Below are 15,630 nucleotides of genomic sequence, written 5' to 3'. Positions count from 1 at the left end.
CATACACATTCACAGTAGCACTATTAGACACAACTGATCCAGCCTCATTTCTTACTACACACCTATATGTGTACTGTCCAACTGTCATGTTACTATTAGTAGTGTATGATGGTCCATTAGTGACAGCATTCCAATCACTACCAGATCTTCTCTCCCAGGAATACATCAGTGCACCATCCACAGTAGTAGCACTACATGTTAGAGTGGTAGTAGTCCCTTGTGGTATAGTGACATCTCTTGGATGTGTAGTGATTGATGGAGGACCTGTAAAATACACCACAAACAATCATACAATATAAATATTACAATTATGATTATATCAAATTTACAACTTAGCATGATAGCTATGTGTGTGTCACAGAAAACAAGGCATTCAAAGTTGAAATTTCAGACGCCCAAGTTCTTAGCATTTGGCTGCTTTTTGCATAGCCGTATGTTAATCAATTTCTAAGAGTGTGTAACACAGCTAAGCTGCTTAACTTACACTCTGTTGGAAAGGTTGTGAAATGCAAAGATAGTGAGCAAGTAATGGATGAAATACATGTGACAAAATTAGTAAGTGCATTAATATTTATATTGTCCACCACAGATGCTCCTTTAAAAGTTGTTTACTTTCATTGTCTACAACGTCTATGAAATCCTTTGCCAAATAAATATCTCTACCCATTTACACTATCAAACATAAACTAGTTTACTAATGTGGAAACACTTTATCCATGGATATAGCTTTAATGAAGGCTACATATGATACAGTTTTTTTCATCTCGGAAGTTTTGTTGTAGATCTTTTTGTTACTGAAAGCACTGAAGTTGGCCATAGGCCAACTTTGGGGCTACTGCAAACATACGTCCCTGTTTTTTTTTTTGTTTTTTTTTTATTTGGCAGTTTTAACACAGCATGAATTAATTCATTATGATAAATTCAAGTTGTCACTTTTACACAAGATATTACTGCATTTTTGGTAGTTGAATCTTGACTGTGCATGATATGTATTCATATTTAAGCTCAAGGCCTTCACTCTGACACATTTGTACCAATTTTCAACTTATCCTGTTTGTTAGTGGTTTACCTTGTAGGCATGTAAAGAGTGATTAGGTCCAAGGGAGGCAGATCAGCAGGTCATTATATTAAACTGAGTACCTACTCTGTGAATTAGTGCTGGGCGATATAGATCATATGTGACCTAATTTTAGAAAACCGTCGATATCAGCACAATTTTCAAAATACATTTCATTTGTTCTTTCTTTTCTACAGGGACAGAGGAATGGACTAGCTAAGTTTCAGCTTCATAAGTTAAGCAGCGTTGGAAATACAGTACTAGAAAGCCGGACGAGTAAATAAACTGATATGTACAGAAGCTATTGAGAAAACAATCTACAGGCGCTTACATAAACCATCATAACTTACTGATACAACGGCATACGGAATTGAATCTTCGCTCATTGTGTTCACCATGAATTTGTACATCCACCAAGGTACAGTTATTACCCCAGGCATGCTTCTGTATTCAAGAAGGAAGGCAAATTCACTGAAAAACGATTGTCGGTAAATTCTTTCGTCACCGCAACATAAACAAACAACTGTAACTTCGAAATCCTTTTGTGTATGGAGATGAAACAATGATTTTTTACTCCCTATGAACAAGCTAACACGATGATGTCCAGGATTTATCCATTGGAGGCTTAAGTCGCCCACCAGTGAGGCGATACAAACTTGCATAATTTTTTTGTCTGGCGCTTGCATTTTTTACCCATAGTTTTTAAATGTGTTTTATTACAAAAGTACTGTTGTGTGTATATTGAAAGTTTTTCAAAATTCGGTCACATAATTATGTCATGGCAAAATTTATTCATGATAATTATGAATATATAATAGTGATGTGCAATACGTGATATAAATTTTCTATATCGTGATATGATACAGAATTAATCTTTAAATCATGATATAAGCCTACATATAGGTGTTAGCTATAATATTAGAGAAAATGTACCCAAGATGTCATTGTACACAGTGTACAGTAAATCCATAACAGTTGATAGCTTACAAGTTACAATTCTTAGCCCTGTGATACCTTTGTCATCTTTATCTATTACAAGTGTAACTGCATTGGCTCTTTGAACTACTGTTCTTACTACCCATTGCATTGCATTGACCATTGTAAACATATCTGTGTATTTAACTAGCACCTAGCAATTTACAAGCTTGCATAGTACTGGGAGTTCTATCACGAAAATAGTTTCTAGCTATCATATCACGATAAAAATAAATATATCACAATACAAAATATATTCCTTATATTTTCCAGCAATAGTGTGAAGCCATATGTATAAAGATGTACATTTAAAAATTTCACATACACTCGACTAAAACATTTCAGAAGGCATTAGTGCTGGCACAATATATCAATACATTGATAGTACTGATATAACAAGTTGGTGATAGGAATAAGCTAGCATTTAAATGAAGCTTCTAGCTGCTGTTGTTCATCATTTACAGTGCATTTAGTGCATGGGTGTAGACAAAATTCACCTGAATTCTTTCTGCAAACCGCATGCAAACCACAAGTAAACACCTATTCCATTCAACTTAAGCATGCCTTTAAAAACAACTTTTAAAGACACTGTGACCACAAGTGACATTTAGTCCATGTGGTAGAGCGTGCAGCTTGAAACTGGTAGGGTGTGTGCATTGAAATCCCAGTTGTATGGTTTTATTGTTTTTTTTTTTCTTTCTTTTCTTTTTCCAAACATTTTAGTTATAACTTTTTCTTTCTTCAACAACCTTTTTGCTACTACTTTTTTTTGTATTTTGGAAGCCATTTTGGTAACAGGTTTTTCTGTTACGTGCTCTTTTCATGCTGTTGTTCTCACTCTACAGTGAAACCTGTGTAATAAGGACACGTTGAGATGGACCAAAAGTGTCCTGATTATCAAGGTTTCCTGATTTTTCAGGTCAGTTTAAATGCTAAGGGATACTTTAGGAGTGTCCAGATTATGCAGGTGTCCTCATTTTCAAGTGTCCTAATTAACAGGTTCCACTGTATTGGTTAATAATAGTTAGTAGTAGCTGTACAAAGATGATGACAATAAGTGATAATAATTAGTGGTAGCTTACTTAAAATATCATCCAGTATAGTAGTGCTGTAAGTTTTAGTTATATTCCAGTACGAGGGAAATATCGTAGTTATCACCATAGTCCGAGGTGAAGCCTAGGACGAGGGTGATAACTAAGATATTGTCCGAGTGTACTGGGATATAACTGTTATATCCCAGTGTGAATCATAGCCAAAAAGCCACCATTAGGCTGATTTTAGTGCCTGTATCCTAATTAATTCATTTATCATGAAGTAACTTGAGTTGCACAAACATACATCATGGCCATTTTAAATTACTATACATTAATTAAGCATATGTATCGATCTTATCAGTCTGCCTCTCCCTACTCAGGTAACATGGCTGGTTTTGAAGCTTGCCCCCACTCACTAATCGAAAACCCACGCACTGGATGATAAGTTAGTTATCATCCAGTGCAGCACTTTGACACTCCCATGCACTGGGATACAAATGCATGGATCATGGAGGTTAGAGGTGATGACAATAGGTATAGGTTGTAGTGTAGCAAAGGGAACATTAGGGAGTGTAGTATTGTTAACATACAAAGCTCAGCCAGCACCGTAGGTATGTACTGCACCCTACATTATGTAGTTTCTTTTTGTTGTTAGTAAGTTAAATGTCATATGTGTATGGCTTACATGACAGGTACTATACTAACACCACATAATATAGTTTGCGCCTGTGTGGTAGACATAATATTATACGTAGGTATACACAGTAGTACAAAATTACAGTTGTCTTTGCTTATGTAGCTACACACAGCTCTGCTGTTTAAAATAATCTGTATGCTCTCATCATTCCAGTGTAGTTGCAGGTTGGCCTCATGTTCTTTAAAAGTGATATTCATTATGCATGCAACAATAAATTTTAATGCATGGTTTCCAATACATTAGCTATGTTCCCAACATATAATATGCAATCCACCACAAAACACCTTTGCTGTAAAAAAAGGTATGTCCAAAAAACTACAACTACCTGTAACCCAATGTAAATAAAGGTCAGTTGTATAGAAAGACCTCATGAAAGCAAATAACCGGTACCTAAAAGAGCTGATATCTGGAGCGGCCAAGAACCAATTTTACTATAATTACCAGTTTTAATCCATACAAGAACACCAGTTTTAATCCATAAAGTAAAAGTAGCTTACTGCAAATTGAGACAGCTGATATCTAAAGCAGCCAAGAATGAATTTTCACATACAATTAATTGCAATTAAATGGAGTTTAACCAGTTAAACCAGGTTAATTTTGCAGTCGAGCATGCGTGAGTGTATTATGACAGTAACTAACCTGAAGCTCCACCATGACTGGAGGGAAGATTGGGCAGGCACATCCATGAGAAGGGTTGGTAATGACTGGAGAATAACATTGCGCATGCGTTACAAGAAAAAGGTGCGTAGAGAGGTGTTACAATGCATGTTGCTGTGTGACATAGTGAATTATGTGGCAACTAGTGTTGACTGGTGACAAAGAGTTTTCACCTGTGCAGAAAAGGTATTGCCCCCCGTATATGTGACCGGATCTGCGAAAAAGGGACATAATCGCACAAGCCTAAATTTACAGTATAAAGCATTGAATACATTTGGTGAAATACTTGCGTATTATTGAAAAAATCCGTAAATTATTTTAACCCTTTTTTTTTAGTGAAGGAAAGGACTAACAATAAAAACCTGGATATCATCTTATTCTCCTGCTCAAGAGACGTTGGAAAATCTTTGTTTTGTTGCAGTAGACCCAAGGTCACGTAAGTTATGAGCGTTTGTTTACATCATGTCGAAGCGATCGTATGCGATCGATTTTTCTTCATGAATTTCACCTTAGTATGCAGTGAAGAAGGGCCAGTAAAAGAAAAACTTACCCAGTAATTTATTCCCCTGTTCATGGCAGACACGATGGTGAAACTTTTAGCTCTGTACCTCGATCCGTTGGTAAGTTACAACCGTTTTTGTAAGCACCTGTAATTTATTCTCCCTATACTTGCTGTACAAATCGATTTTTCTGTTGTTGCTACTTTGTAGGGCTGTAACTCCCTGAGTGTTTGGCATATGAAGCTGAAATTTTGCCAGTGGGTACACTTGACTACATAGATTGTAAATATTCAATAAGCAGGAATTCGGAAAAAATGCGATTATATCCTGTTTTCGTAGATCCGGTCACATATGTGTGTGGGTATATGTGTGTCTATGTATGTATGTATATTGTATGTGTATATATGTATGTGTATAATCAGCGTGTGTATACGCATGCACGTGTGTAGATATAATTGTACATGTCGGTAGTTTCATATGCAGTGGAGACAGTCATTCATGTACATGCGTATATTCATAACAATATAAATGCAGTTGTGTTACTGGGGTGACAATACAGACAATACACACTTTAAATAAATTAAGGAAATAAACGGCATGGCACATGTTGTCCATTCACGGGATGGTATTTGGTTAGGAAAAGCTTATGTCAGGTACCTAATCACCAATTCTCTAACCTGTCATGGCCATTTCAAGGATCCCAACCCCATAGATATTATTCACATCAAAGATACGACGGAGACCATGACCAGTGCCAGCCAAGCTAGTTCACAGAATATAAGAGGAAAAATTGACAAAGACAATACCGAGCATGTCGCACCTGGGATGAGGTCAGCAAGCCCAGTCATTCTGGCATCGATAAAGTAGAAGGTCCTGTAGGAATTGTACTTAATATTGTTAGGATGAAGGACAGATTATGTGGGAGAAGCAAGCCATGGAGGTTGTTGGTTATGCCAAAACATTCATGTTCTGCATGTATGCAACAGCGGCCAACATTAAATATACTTCTGAATGATCAAGGTTCACTCTGATTTGTGCTGGTGGCAAACCTTAGCTGATTGAGTCTACTTTTGTTGGGACAACAGTGACCGGACTCCCAATCATCTAATCCAAACAGAGGTGCCAGAGTTGTGGTGCCTTGTAGCAGGCTAAATGGCATTGACACTTACATGGGGTCAAATATAACATCATAGTATTTTTTTAAATCCAGCTTTGGGGAGGAAGTCAGGTACGATTTGAGTTTGACAATTCTAGAGTTGTCACTGCTGTGAATAGACACTATAAGCAGCCACGTACTTGTACCACACCCTGTGGTTCTTTGTTGTAGACACTTACCAGGGGTACAACAGTGACCACATCTCCCAAGGTACCTACATTCGTTCTTGTTTTTTTTTTCTATGTCCACCAGCCACCTGGCTGCCAACTCCACTACCTCATCTGTTACTACAGATTCTGAGGGATAAATTGGACCCCCCACCCACACACCATTCAGGCAGCTGTTATACTCTCAATGGTTTAGAGTCTCCTACTAGAGAGATGCTATAATGCTGAGCAGCACTGCTATTAACTATTCCTCACACAGACTATATAAACCCAACACCAGTCCCCACTATTAAGCACAATGCTTCAAGTACACCTCTTCTCTATTGGCACCTATAGCTACATTCATCCTGCAGTCAGCATAATGCATAGTACAAACCTCCTTACACCACACTTCAAGCGGATTCTTTGCAGCACTTATAGAGCTAGCTAGTATGCACAGACAATGAATCCACCTTCTAATTACTACAGGTGTACCTATAGTTGATCTGATATCAGTTATTAACTGTATTCAACTACTCCTTGTAATTATACATTTATTCATTGCTATACACTGTATGCCTATAGTAGTAGTGATTTGGCTTCTATTTACACAATCCAGCTCACTGTTTCTCTTAAAGGATAACTCACCTCTGGCCCAGACCCACTGAAGTATGTAACTGTAATGAATAACTTTGCAGTGGCAGTAACTACTTTTAAAAGTACGTTTCAAACACTGACTTACAATGTTAGTACAATAGTACCTAATTATAGCCTTGGGAGTATTGGTTGGCTACAATTAACCACGACCATACCTTCAAAGTAACATGAACAGCTTCCAATTGCAATTCAGTACTGATTGACTGACTATGAACGCCTTCAGACAAGTTTCATACGAATCAAGACACACGGTAGTGTGTCATGCGGTCAAGAAAGTTGGTGCACCACACCGTGAGTATATTGACAAGAAGAAAGAAAACAGCATTTTCATGCGTGCATAGCTCCATGGACCCTTCTCCAAAGCACATCATTATTTTTTGCATTATAGTTGTCCGCCTGCAGATAGGGTAGGCCACACAGCAAATTTGGTTACAGTCGCAACAGCCATTTGCAAGATATGGGCGTTCAAAGTTTCATTTTAATTTCTTTGTTTTTTTCTTCTTTTTATGCCACAAGGGGGCTACGGGACTTCAATTTATTTTTGTATACTTTGCAAAAATTGCGATAAACGCAAACCCTATAACTCGATTTCCTTGATCTTTGGCACAAATGAAGAGCATGTGATGGTGGATTCACGTACCAAGTTTCCTGTGAATATGTGGAATATCCAAGGATTACGAGCATTTATTCACATAAAAAAAGATCAAACTTCTGTCATGGCTACAGGGTAAACCGAGTATAGGAATACCTTGATAAGTGGTGTGTAGATAGGCTGATTATCGTAGCAGTGCCTTTAGATAGTTTGAATAGCAATAGAGTTCCAACGATAAAGTTATAAAGCAAAACCAAACAAGTGTAAATTCGAGAAATTGTGATACTCTAATAGAGCAGTCACCACAGGGTAAAAAGATGTCAAGAAAAAATACTTACCACTGAGAATTCGAATCAGGGACCTCCATACCTACATAATACCTGAATCTTTAACCACTGAACCTATGCTATCTTGGCTGATCACCTCACTTAATTTCTGCATTATGAATGAAATTTCTAGTTTAAATCTGCTTATAATTAAACGTTTGTAATTTTTTCACAGCTTGGCTGTTTTTGTGTAGATTAACTTAGCAGATCAGTTATAATGATCTGGTTCTGGGACACCAAATTTTTTCTTGCTAAAATCCTATCACAGAATTCACCAAAGGTTCCTCCTGTCAAACTTTCCAGCAATATGGTATAAATTCCTGAATTTCCTTACATTCGTATTATTGACTATTGCAATTGCTTTAATGTTTACCATAGACAGTCAGGGTAGCAGTGTTAGACATTACTGATAATGATCCACTCCTCACAATACACACATAACTAGCATCATCACTACTCCTCACACTAGTAAGTGTTAGTATACTAGTGTCACCAGTTGATGTTGATTGTCCTGTAACATCTCTACCATCACTAGTCCATGAGAATGTCAAATTAGATGATACTGATGATGTACATGTTAAATTGACTGATGAACCAACTGGGACTAGTCTGTCTTGAGGATGAGTAATGATTTCTACAACATACATGCACTGCATAACAACTGTGCTATATTTAAAAATTGCTTACTCAAAACAGTAACAGTAGCAACATTTGATCTTGTCCCACCAGCTTCATTGGACACTACACACCTGTACTGTTGTGACTCTTGTAAGTTACTTACAACAAGTCTCCTGTTATTACTATTACTAGTATTTCTCCATTGTCCTCCATTAATATTGCTAGTCTGCCATTGATATGTAATTGATCCTCTACCAGTTCCCTCACAATTCAGAGTAACACTCATACTAACATTTGTCAACTGACTGGTGGGGTGAATTGTGATAGTGGGAGGACCTGTGGACGCTTGTGTCATCATGTCTTACCTGTTAGGACAATACTCACCATACACATTCACAGTAGCTCTATTAGACACAACTGATCCAGCCTCATTGCTCACTCTACACCTGTACATGTACTCTCCAATAGACAGTGTTGTATCAGTAGTGTATTGTCCGTCATCGTCACCAACAGTAGTCCAACCACTACCAGAACTTTTTCTCTCCCAGGAATATACTAGTATTCCTAGACCACTAGCTCTACACATGAGAGTGATGCTTCTTCCCACTGGTACATCACCACGCATTAGACGAACTGTGATCTTTGGATGACCTGCAAAAGTTAATAAACACTTTGTCACATGCATAATACTCTGCACTGTTATACTCACCATACACATTCACAGTAGCACTATTAGACACAACTGATCCAGCCTCATTGCTCACATTACACCTGTACATGTACTCTCCAATAGTCAGTGTTGTATCAGTAGTGTATGATGTTGTGTTATCATTACTAACAGTAGTCCAACTACTACCAGAACTTCTTCTCTCCCAGGAATATACTAGTGTTCCTAGACCACTAGATCTACACATGAGAGTGATGTTTCTTCCCATTGGTACATCACCACCTGTTGGGTGAGCTGTGATCTCTGGAGGACCTACATTCAATACGAAATCCTGTAGTTTACACATGTGTATCCATAAGCATTCTAACAACACACAGCATACGTATTTTTAAACATTGCATCAACAGTTAATAATTAACTCTTGATTATACGATACACATTATATAAGATTGTACAAATTTTCTGTATGCAAGGCCAGTCACAAGAATTATAATATACATGCTTTATAACTACATCAATATCTATACTACTGTTGTTAACATACATTGTATATGTAAGTGCAGCTACAGGGTTGCAGCTTGTTGCCTTTGGACTCTAAAAATCCGTGACACTTACTACAGGTGTATAAAACTTAGCTACTTAACTTGAACAACAAAGTATAAGCAAATGGTTAGTGAAATAGTTAGAACCACAACCAGGACTAAGGAGACAACAGATCCAACCCTTTCCTACATTTGTAGTTCATTTTTGAAAGTAAAATAAATGAATGGCATACTCAATAGTTGACCTGAATTTTTCTCGAATTTCAGTTATAAGCACTGGCTTTTTTTAATGGCACTTTGAAATGTCAAGCCAACCTGTCAATAGCATTCAAGGAGCCTGAATGAGAATCATCAAATTTGTCATCCCCATCAGCACCTTCAATGTCAACAACTCTGTTGTGGTCATCTTGCATTTTTCCCATCCTTGTGTGGCCAATATCAAAACACACGGTAGTGTGTTGTGCGGCCCAAGAAGCCGGTGCGCTACACCCATGAGTATATTGACAGGAAGAAAGAAAATGCAATTTTCGCACCTCCGTAGCTCTGTGCTGCCTTGATGAAACAAGACGATTTTTGCTGAGCTTCAAGCATTCCCGAGATATGCGACTTCAAAAATTGGCTTAGTTTCTTCGTTTTTTTTTTCTTCTTATTTTTCTTCCTCTTTTCGCACACTTACAAAAACTGCTATAAAACGCGAACACCATATCCGATCGCCTTTAAATTTGGCATACAGAAGGGGGGTATAGAGGCACATCTCGGTACCAATTTGGCTGGAATACGATAAACAGGCAAAGAGTTATGAGCGATTATTCATGAAAAATAACACCAATATGTTGCCACGCCTACAGGATAAACCGCATATGGGAAGAAGCTGAAAATCGGTGGGTGAATAGGTTAACTATTGAACCTCAAACTTTTTGTGGTTTGAAAGAAATCGAGCTAAAAATCAGGAAGATACAACGACAAAACCAACAGTGTGTAACAATTTTGCAATCGAGATTAGCTAATAAAAAAAAAAACGACTGCTTGCCACACCTACTAGATAAACTGCTTGGGGTAATGCTTTGAAAATCGTTGTACAGATGGAGTAATCATCTTAGAAAGGCTCTTCAATGGTGTAGAAGAATCAGACTTAAAGCCACGGAGTTATAACACGAAATCCAACTTGGTGCAGCAAGTGCGAGATTGAGATACTCTAATAGAGCAATCATCCTAATAGAGCAGTCACCCTGAACAGAATTCAAGAGATCAGTTAGAAACAAGTAACCTGTATAGAGATCAGCTACAAACAAGTAACCCTGTAGAGAGATCAGCTACAAACAATTCACCCTGTAGAGAGATCAGCTAGAAGAAGTTACCTTGTAGAGAGATCAGCTACAAAAAATTCACCCTGTAGAGAGATCAGCTAGAAGAAGTTACCTTGTAGGGAGTTCATGCAACTATGGAAAGAGATAGTTAAGCTAGAAGAAATCACCTTGTAGAGTTCAGCTACAAAGAAACCACCATGTAGAGAGTTCAGCTACAAACAAATCTCTCTGTAGAGAGATCAATAGAAGAAGTTACCTTGCAGAGAGTTCAGCTACAAATAAACCATCATGTAGAGAGTTCAGCTACAAACAAATCTCCCTGTAGAGAGATCAGCTAGAAGAAGTTACCTTGTAGAGAGTTCAGCTACAAAGAAACCATCATGTAGAGAGTTCAGCTGCAAACAAATCACCTGTAGAGAGTTCAGCTACAAACAAATTTCCCTGTAGAGAGATCAGCTAGAAGAAGTTTCCTTGCAGAGAGTTCAGCTTCAAACAAATCACTCTGTAGAAAGATCAGCTAGAAGAAGTCACATTGTAGAGAGTTCAGTTACAAACTAGTGACCTTGTAGAGACATCACCTAGAAGTAGTTACCTTGTAGAGAGTTCAGCTACAAACAAATTTCCCTGTAGAGAGATCAGCTAGAAGAAGTTTCCTTGTAGAGAGTTCAGCTTCAAACAAATCACCCTGTAGAGAGATCAGCTAGAGGAAATTACCTTGTAGAGTGTTCAGCTACAAAGAAACCATCATTTAGAGAGTTCAGCTTCAAACAAATCACCCTGTAGAGAGTTCAGCTACACACAAATCACCCTGTAGAGAGATCAGCTAGAAGAAGTTTTCTTGTAGATAGTTCAGCTACAAACAAATCACCCTGTAGAGAGATCAGCTAGAGGAAATTACCTTGTAGAGAGTTCAGCTACAAAGAAACCATCATTTAGAGAGTTCAGCTTCAAACAAATCACCCTGTAGAGAGTTCAGCTACAAACAAATCACCCAGTAGAGAGATCAGCTAGAAGAAGTTTCTTTGTAGAGAGTTTAGCTACAAAAAAATCACCCTGTAGAGAGATCAGCTAGAAGAAGTTACCTTGTAGAGAGTTCAGCTACAAACAAATCACCCTGTAGAAAGATCAGCTAGAAGAAGTCATCTTGTAGAAAGTTCAGTTACAAAGAAACTACAATGTAGAGAGTTCAGCTACAAACAAATCACCCTGTAGAAAGATCAGTTAGAAGAAGTTAACTTGTAAAGAGTTCAGCTACAAAGAAACCATTTTGTAAAGAGCTCAGCTGCAAACAAATCACCTGTACGAAATTCAGCTACAAACAAATTACCCTGTAGAGAGATCAGCTAGAAGAAATTGCATTGTAGATAGTTCAGCTACAAACAAATCACCCTGTAGAAAGATCAGTTAGAAGAAGTTACTTTGTAGAGAGTTCAGCTACAAAGAAACCATTTTGTGAAGAGCTCAGCTGCAAACAAATCACCTGTACAGAATTCAGCTACAAGCAAATCACCCTGTAGAGAGATCAGCTAAAAGAAGTTACCTTGTAGATAGTTCAGCTACAAACAAATCTCCCTGTAGAGAGATCAGCTAGAAGAAATTGCGTTGTAGATAGTTCAGCTACAAACAAATCGCCCTGTAGAAAGATCAGTTAGAAGAAGTTGCCTTGTAGAGAGTTCAGCTACAAAGAAACCATTTGTGACTGAATTTGACAAAACCCGGCTTCGACGCACAAAGCTTCGTTAGGAGATATGGCAATTTAAGTAATCATTGTGTAATAACTTCCCAGTGCTACAGCTGTGCAAACACAATTTGCACCAAATATGCATCTATTTACTAGCTATCACTGAGTGGGTGTATACATTTCTGATACCCAAAATTAGCCCTGTTTTGGGCTGCTTTTCTCGAGCGGTTAATAATATCTAATCCAAAACAGCCAAGCTGTAAAAAAAGTGTGCGGCCCTCAAAAAGGCTATGGTGAAAAAAGATGTGAAATCCAAGGTGGCGGCCAAGAAATGGCTGTGATGGTAGGTTAATGGTAAAAATTTTAATAACGAAAATTCAGGTGAATTTGTGCCAATTGACCAAGCGGCACCAAAATTCACCTGAATTGTTCTTATTAAAATTTTTACCATTAAACTACCATCACAGCCATTTCTTGGCCGCCACCTTGGATTTCACATCTTTTTTCACCATAGCCTTTTTGAAGGCCGCACACTTTTTTTACAGCTTGGCTGTTTTGGATTAGATTTCACTTCTTTTTGTATTTGTATACCCCAAAGCCGGCCTATGGCCTGCTTTGGGACTTTTTAAACCAATCTTTTTTTCTTTACCACAGGAAGAAGAAGAGATGAAGCAGATGTACCTTGATAATTTCTGATTTTATCAGTAAATGTACAAATTATATATATAATACATATATTTATTACAGAACTGTCCATGGTGGTTTCTTTGTAACTGAACACTCTTCAAGGTAACTTCTTCTAGCTGTTCTCTCTACAGGGTGATTTATTTGTAGCTGGCTTCTGTACAGGTGATTTTTTTGCTGCTGAGCTCTTTACAGAATGGTTTCTTTGTAGCTGAACTCTCTACAAGGTAACTTCTTCTAGCTGATCTCTCTACAGGGTGATTTGTTTGTGGCTGAATTCTGTAAAAGTGATTTTTTTTGCAGCTGAGCTATTTACAGAATGGTTTCTTTGTAGCTGAACTCTTTACAAGGTAACTTCTTCTAGCTGATGTCTCTACAGGGTCACTAGTTTGTAAACAAATTCTCTACATGGTGGTTTCTTTGTAACTGAACTCTCTACAAGGAAACTTCTCCTAGCTGATCTCTCTACATGGAGATTTGTTTGTAGCTGAATTCTCTACAGGTGATTTGTTTGCAGCTGAACTCTCCACATGATGGTTTCTTTGTAGATGAACTCTCTACAAGGCAACTTCTTCTAGCTGATCTCTCTACAGGGTGATTTGTTTGTAGCTGAATTCTGTACAGGTGATTTGTTTGCAGCTGAACTCTCCACATGATGGTTTCTTTGTAGCTGAACTCTCTACAAGGCAACTTCTTCTAGCTGATCTCTCTACAGGGTAATTTGTTTGTAGCTGAATTCTGTACAGGTGATTTGTTTGCAGCTGAGCTCTTTACAGAATGGTTTCTATGTAGCTGAACTCTTTACAAGGTAACTTCTTCTGGCTGATGTCTCTACAGGGTCACTAGTTTGTAATTGAATTCTCTATATGGTGGTTTCTTTGTAACTGAACTCTCTATGAGGTAACTTCTTCTAGCAGATCTTTCTATAGGGTGACTTGTTTGTAGTGGAATTCTGTACAGGTGATTTTTTTTGCAGCTGAGCTCTTTACAGAATGGTTTCTTTGTAGCTGAACTTTTTACAAGGTAACTTCTTCTAGCTGATGTCTCTACAGGGTCACTAGTTTGTAAACGAATTCTCTACATGGTGGTTTCTTTGTAACTGAACTCTCTACAAGGAAACTTCTCCTAGCTGATCTCTCTACAGGGAGATTTCTTGGTAGCTGAACGCTCTACAGGTGATTTGTTTGCAGCTGAACTCTCTACATGATGGTTTCTTTGTAGCTGAACTCTCTACAAGTTAACTTCTTCTATCTGATCTCTCTACAGGGTGATTTGTTTGTAGCTGAACTCTCTACATTGTGGTTTCTTTGTAGCTGAACTCTACAAGGTTATTTCTTCTAGCTGAATTATCTCTTTCTATAGTTACATGAATTCCCTACAAGGTAACTTTTCTAGCTGATCTCTCTACAGGGTGACTTGTTTCTAGCTGATCTCTATACAGGTTACTTGTTTCTAGCTGATCTCTTGAATTCTCTTCGGGTGACTGCTCTATTAGGATGACTGCTCTATTAGAGTATCTCGATCTTGCACTTACTACCACCAAGTTGGATTTCGTGTTATAACTCCGTGGCTTTAAGTCTGATTCTTCTACACCATTGAAGAGCCTTTCTAAGATGATAACTCCATCTGTACAGCGATTTTCAAAGCATTACCCCAAGCGGTTTACCTGGTAGGCGTGGCAAGCAGTCGTTTTTTATTAGCTAAAGTTGATTGCATAATTGTTACACTGTTGGTTTTTTCATTGTATCTTCCTGGTTTTTAGCTCGATTTCTTTCAAACCACAAAAGGTTTGAGGTTCAATAGTTAACCTATTCACCCACTGATTTTCAGCTTCTTCCCATACACGGTTTACCCTGTAGGCATGACAACATATTGGTGTTATTTTTCGTGAATAATCGCTTATAACTCTTTGCCTGTTTATCGTATTCCAGCCAAAGTTGGTACAGAGATGCGCCTTTATACCCCCTTCTGTGTGCCAAATTTCAAGGCGATCGGATATGGCGTTCGCGTTTTATAGCAGTTTTTGTAAGTGTGCGAAAAGAGGAAGAAAAATAAGAAGAAAAAAACGAAGAAACTAAGCCAATTTGTGAAGCCTCATATCTCGGGAACGCTTGAAGCGATTTTGCTCAAATTTGGAATGTGGAGTGCTGAAGGTGGAGGGAGTGTCCACAGCAAAAATCATCTTGTTTCATCAAGGCAGCACAGAGCTACGGAGGTGCGAAAATTGCATTTTCTTTCTTCCTGTCAAGATACTCATGGGTGTTACGCGCCGGCTTCTTGGGCCGCACGGCACACTACCGTGTGTCTTGATCACAGGTGGTAGCAATAGGGTGG

The 15,630-nt window shown here is 38.1% G+C and overlaps 2 protein-coding genes across 2 annotated transcripts in view; one reads left to right on the top strand and one right to left on the bottom strand.

The window, feature by feature from the left end:
- Positions 1-9,023, bottom strand: part of LOC136267076 (receptor-type tyrosine-protein phosphatase S-like) — a 50,712-nt gene extending 41,689 nt beyond the window's left edge. The window contains exons 1-4 of the mRNA XM_066062133.1: positions 8,800-9,023; positions 8,485-8,751; positions 8,171-8,431; positions 1-264 (exon numbers count right to left, since the gene is read on the bottom strand). Of these exons, the coding sequence (XP_065918205.1) occupies positions 1-264; positions 8,171-8,431; positions 8,485-8,751; positions 8,800-9,001 (994 nt within the window). The 5' untranslated portion in view covers positions 9,002-9,023. The remainder of the gene's footprint in view (positions 265-8,170; positions 8,432-8,484; positions 8,752-8,799) is intronic.
- LOC136267080 (uncharacterized) overlaps positions 1-15,630 on the top strand; it is a 341,703-nt gene that overhangs the window by 171,598 nt on the left and 154,475 nt on the right. The window lies entirely within an intron of this gene.

The sequence above is a fragment of the Dysidea avara genome, chromosome 9, assembly GCF_963678975.1.
Source record: "Dysidea avara chromosome 9, odDysAvar1.4, whole genome shotgun sequence".
In the NCBI taxonomy this organism is placed as follows: Eukaryota; Metazoa; Porifera; class Demospongiae; order Dictyoceratida; family Dysideidae; genus Dysidea; species Dysidea avara.
Note: the sequence above shows the minus strand (reverse complement) of the source record. Positions and strands in the feature narration are given on the sequence as shown.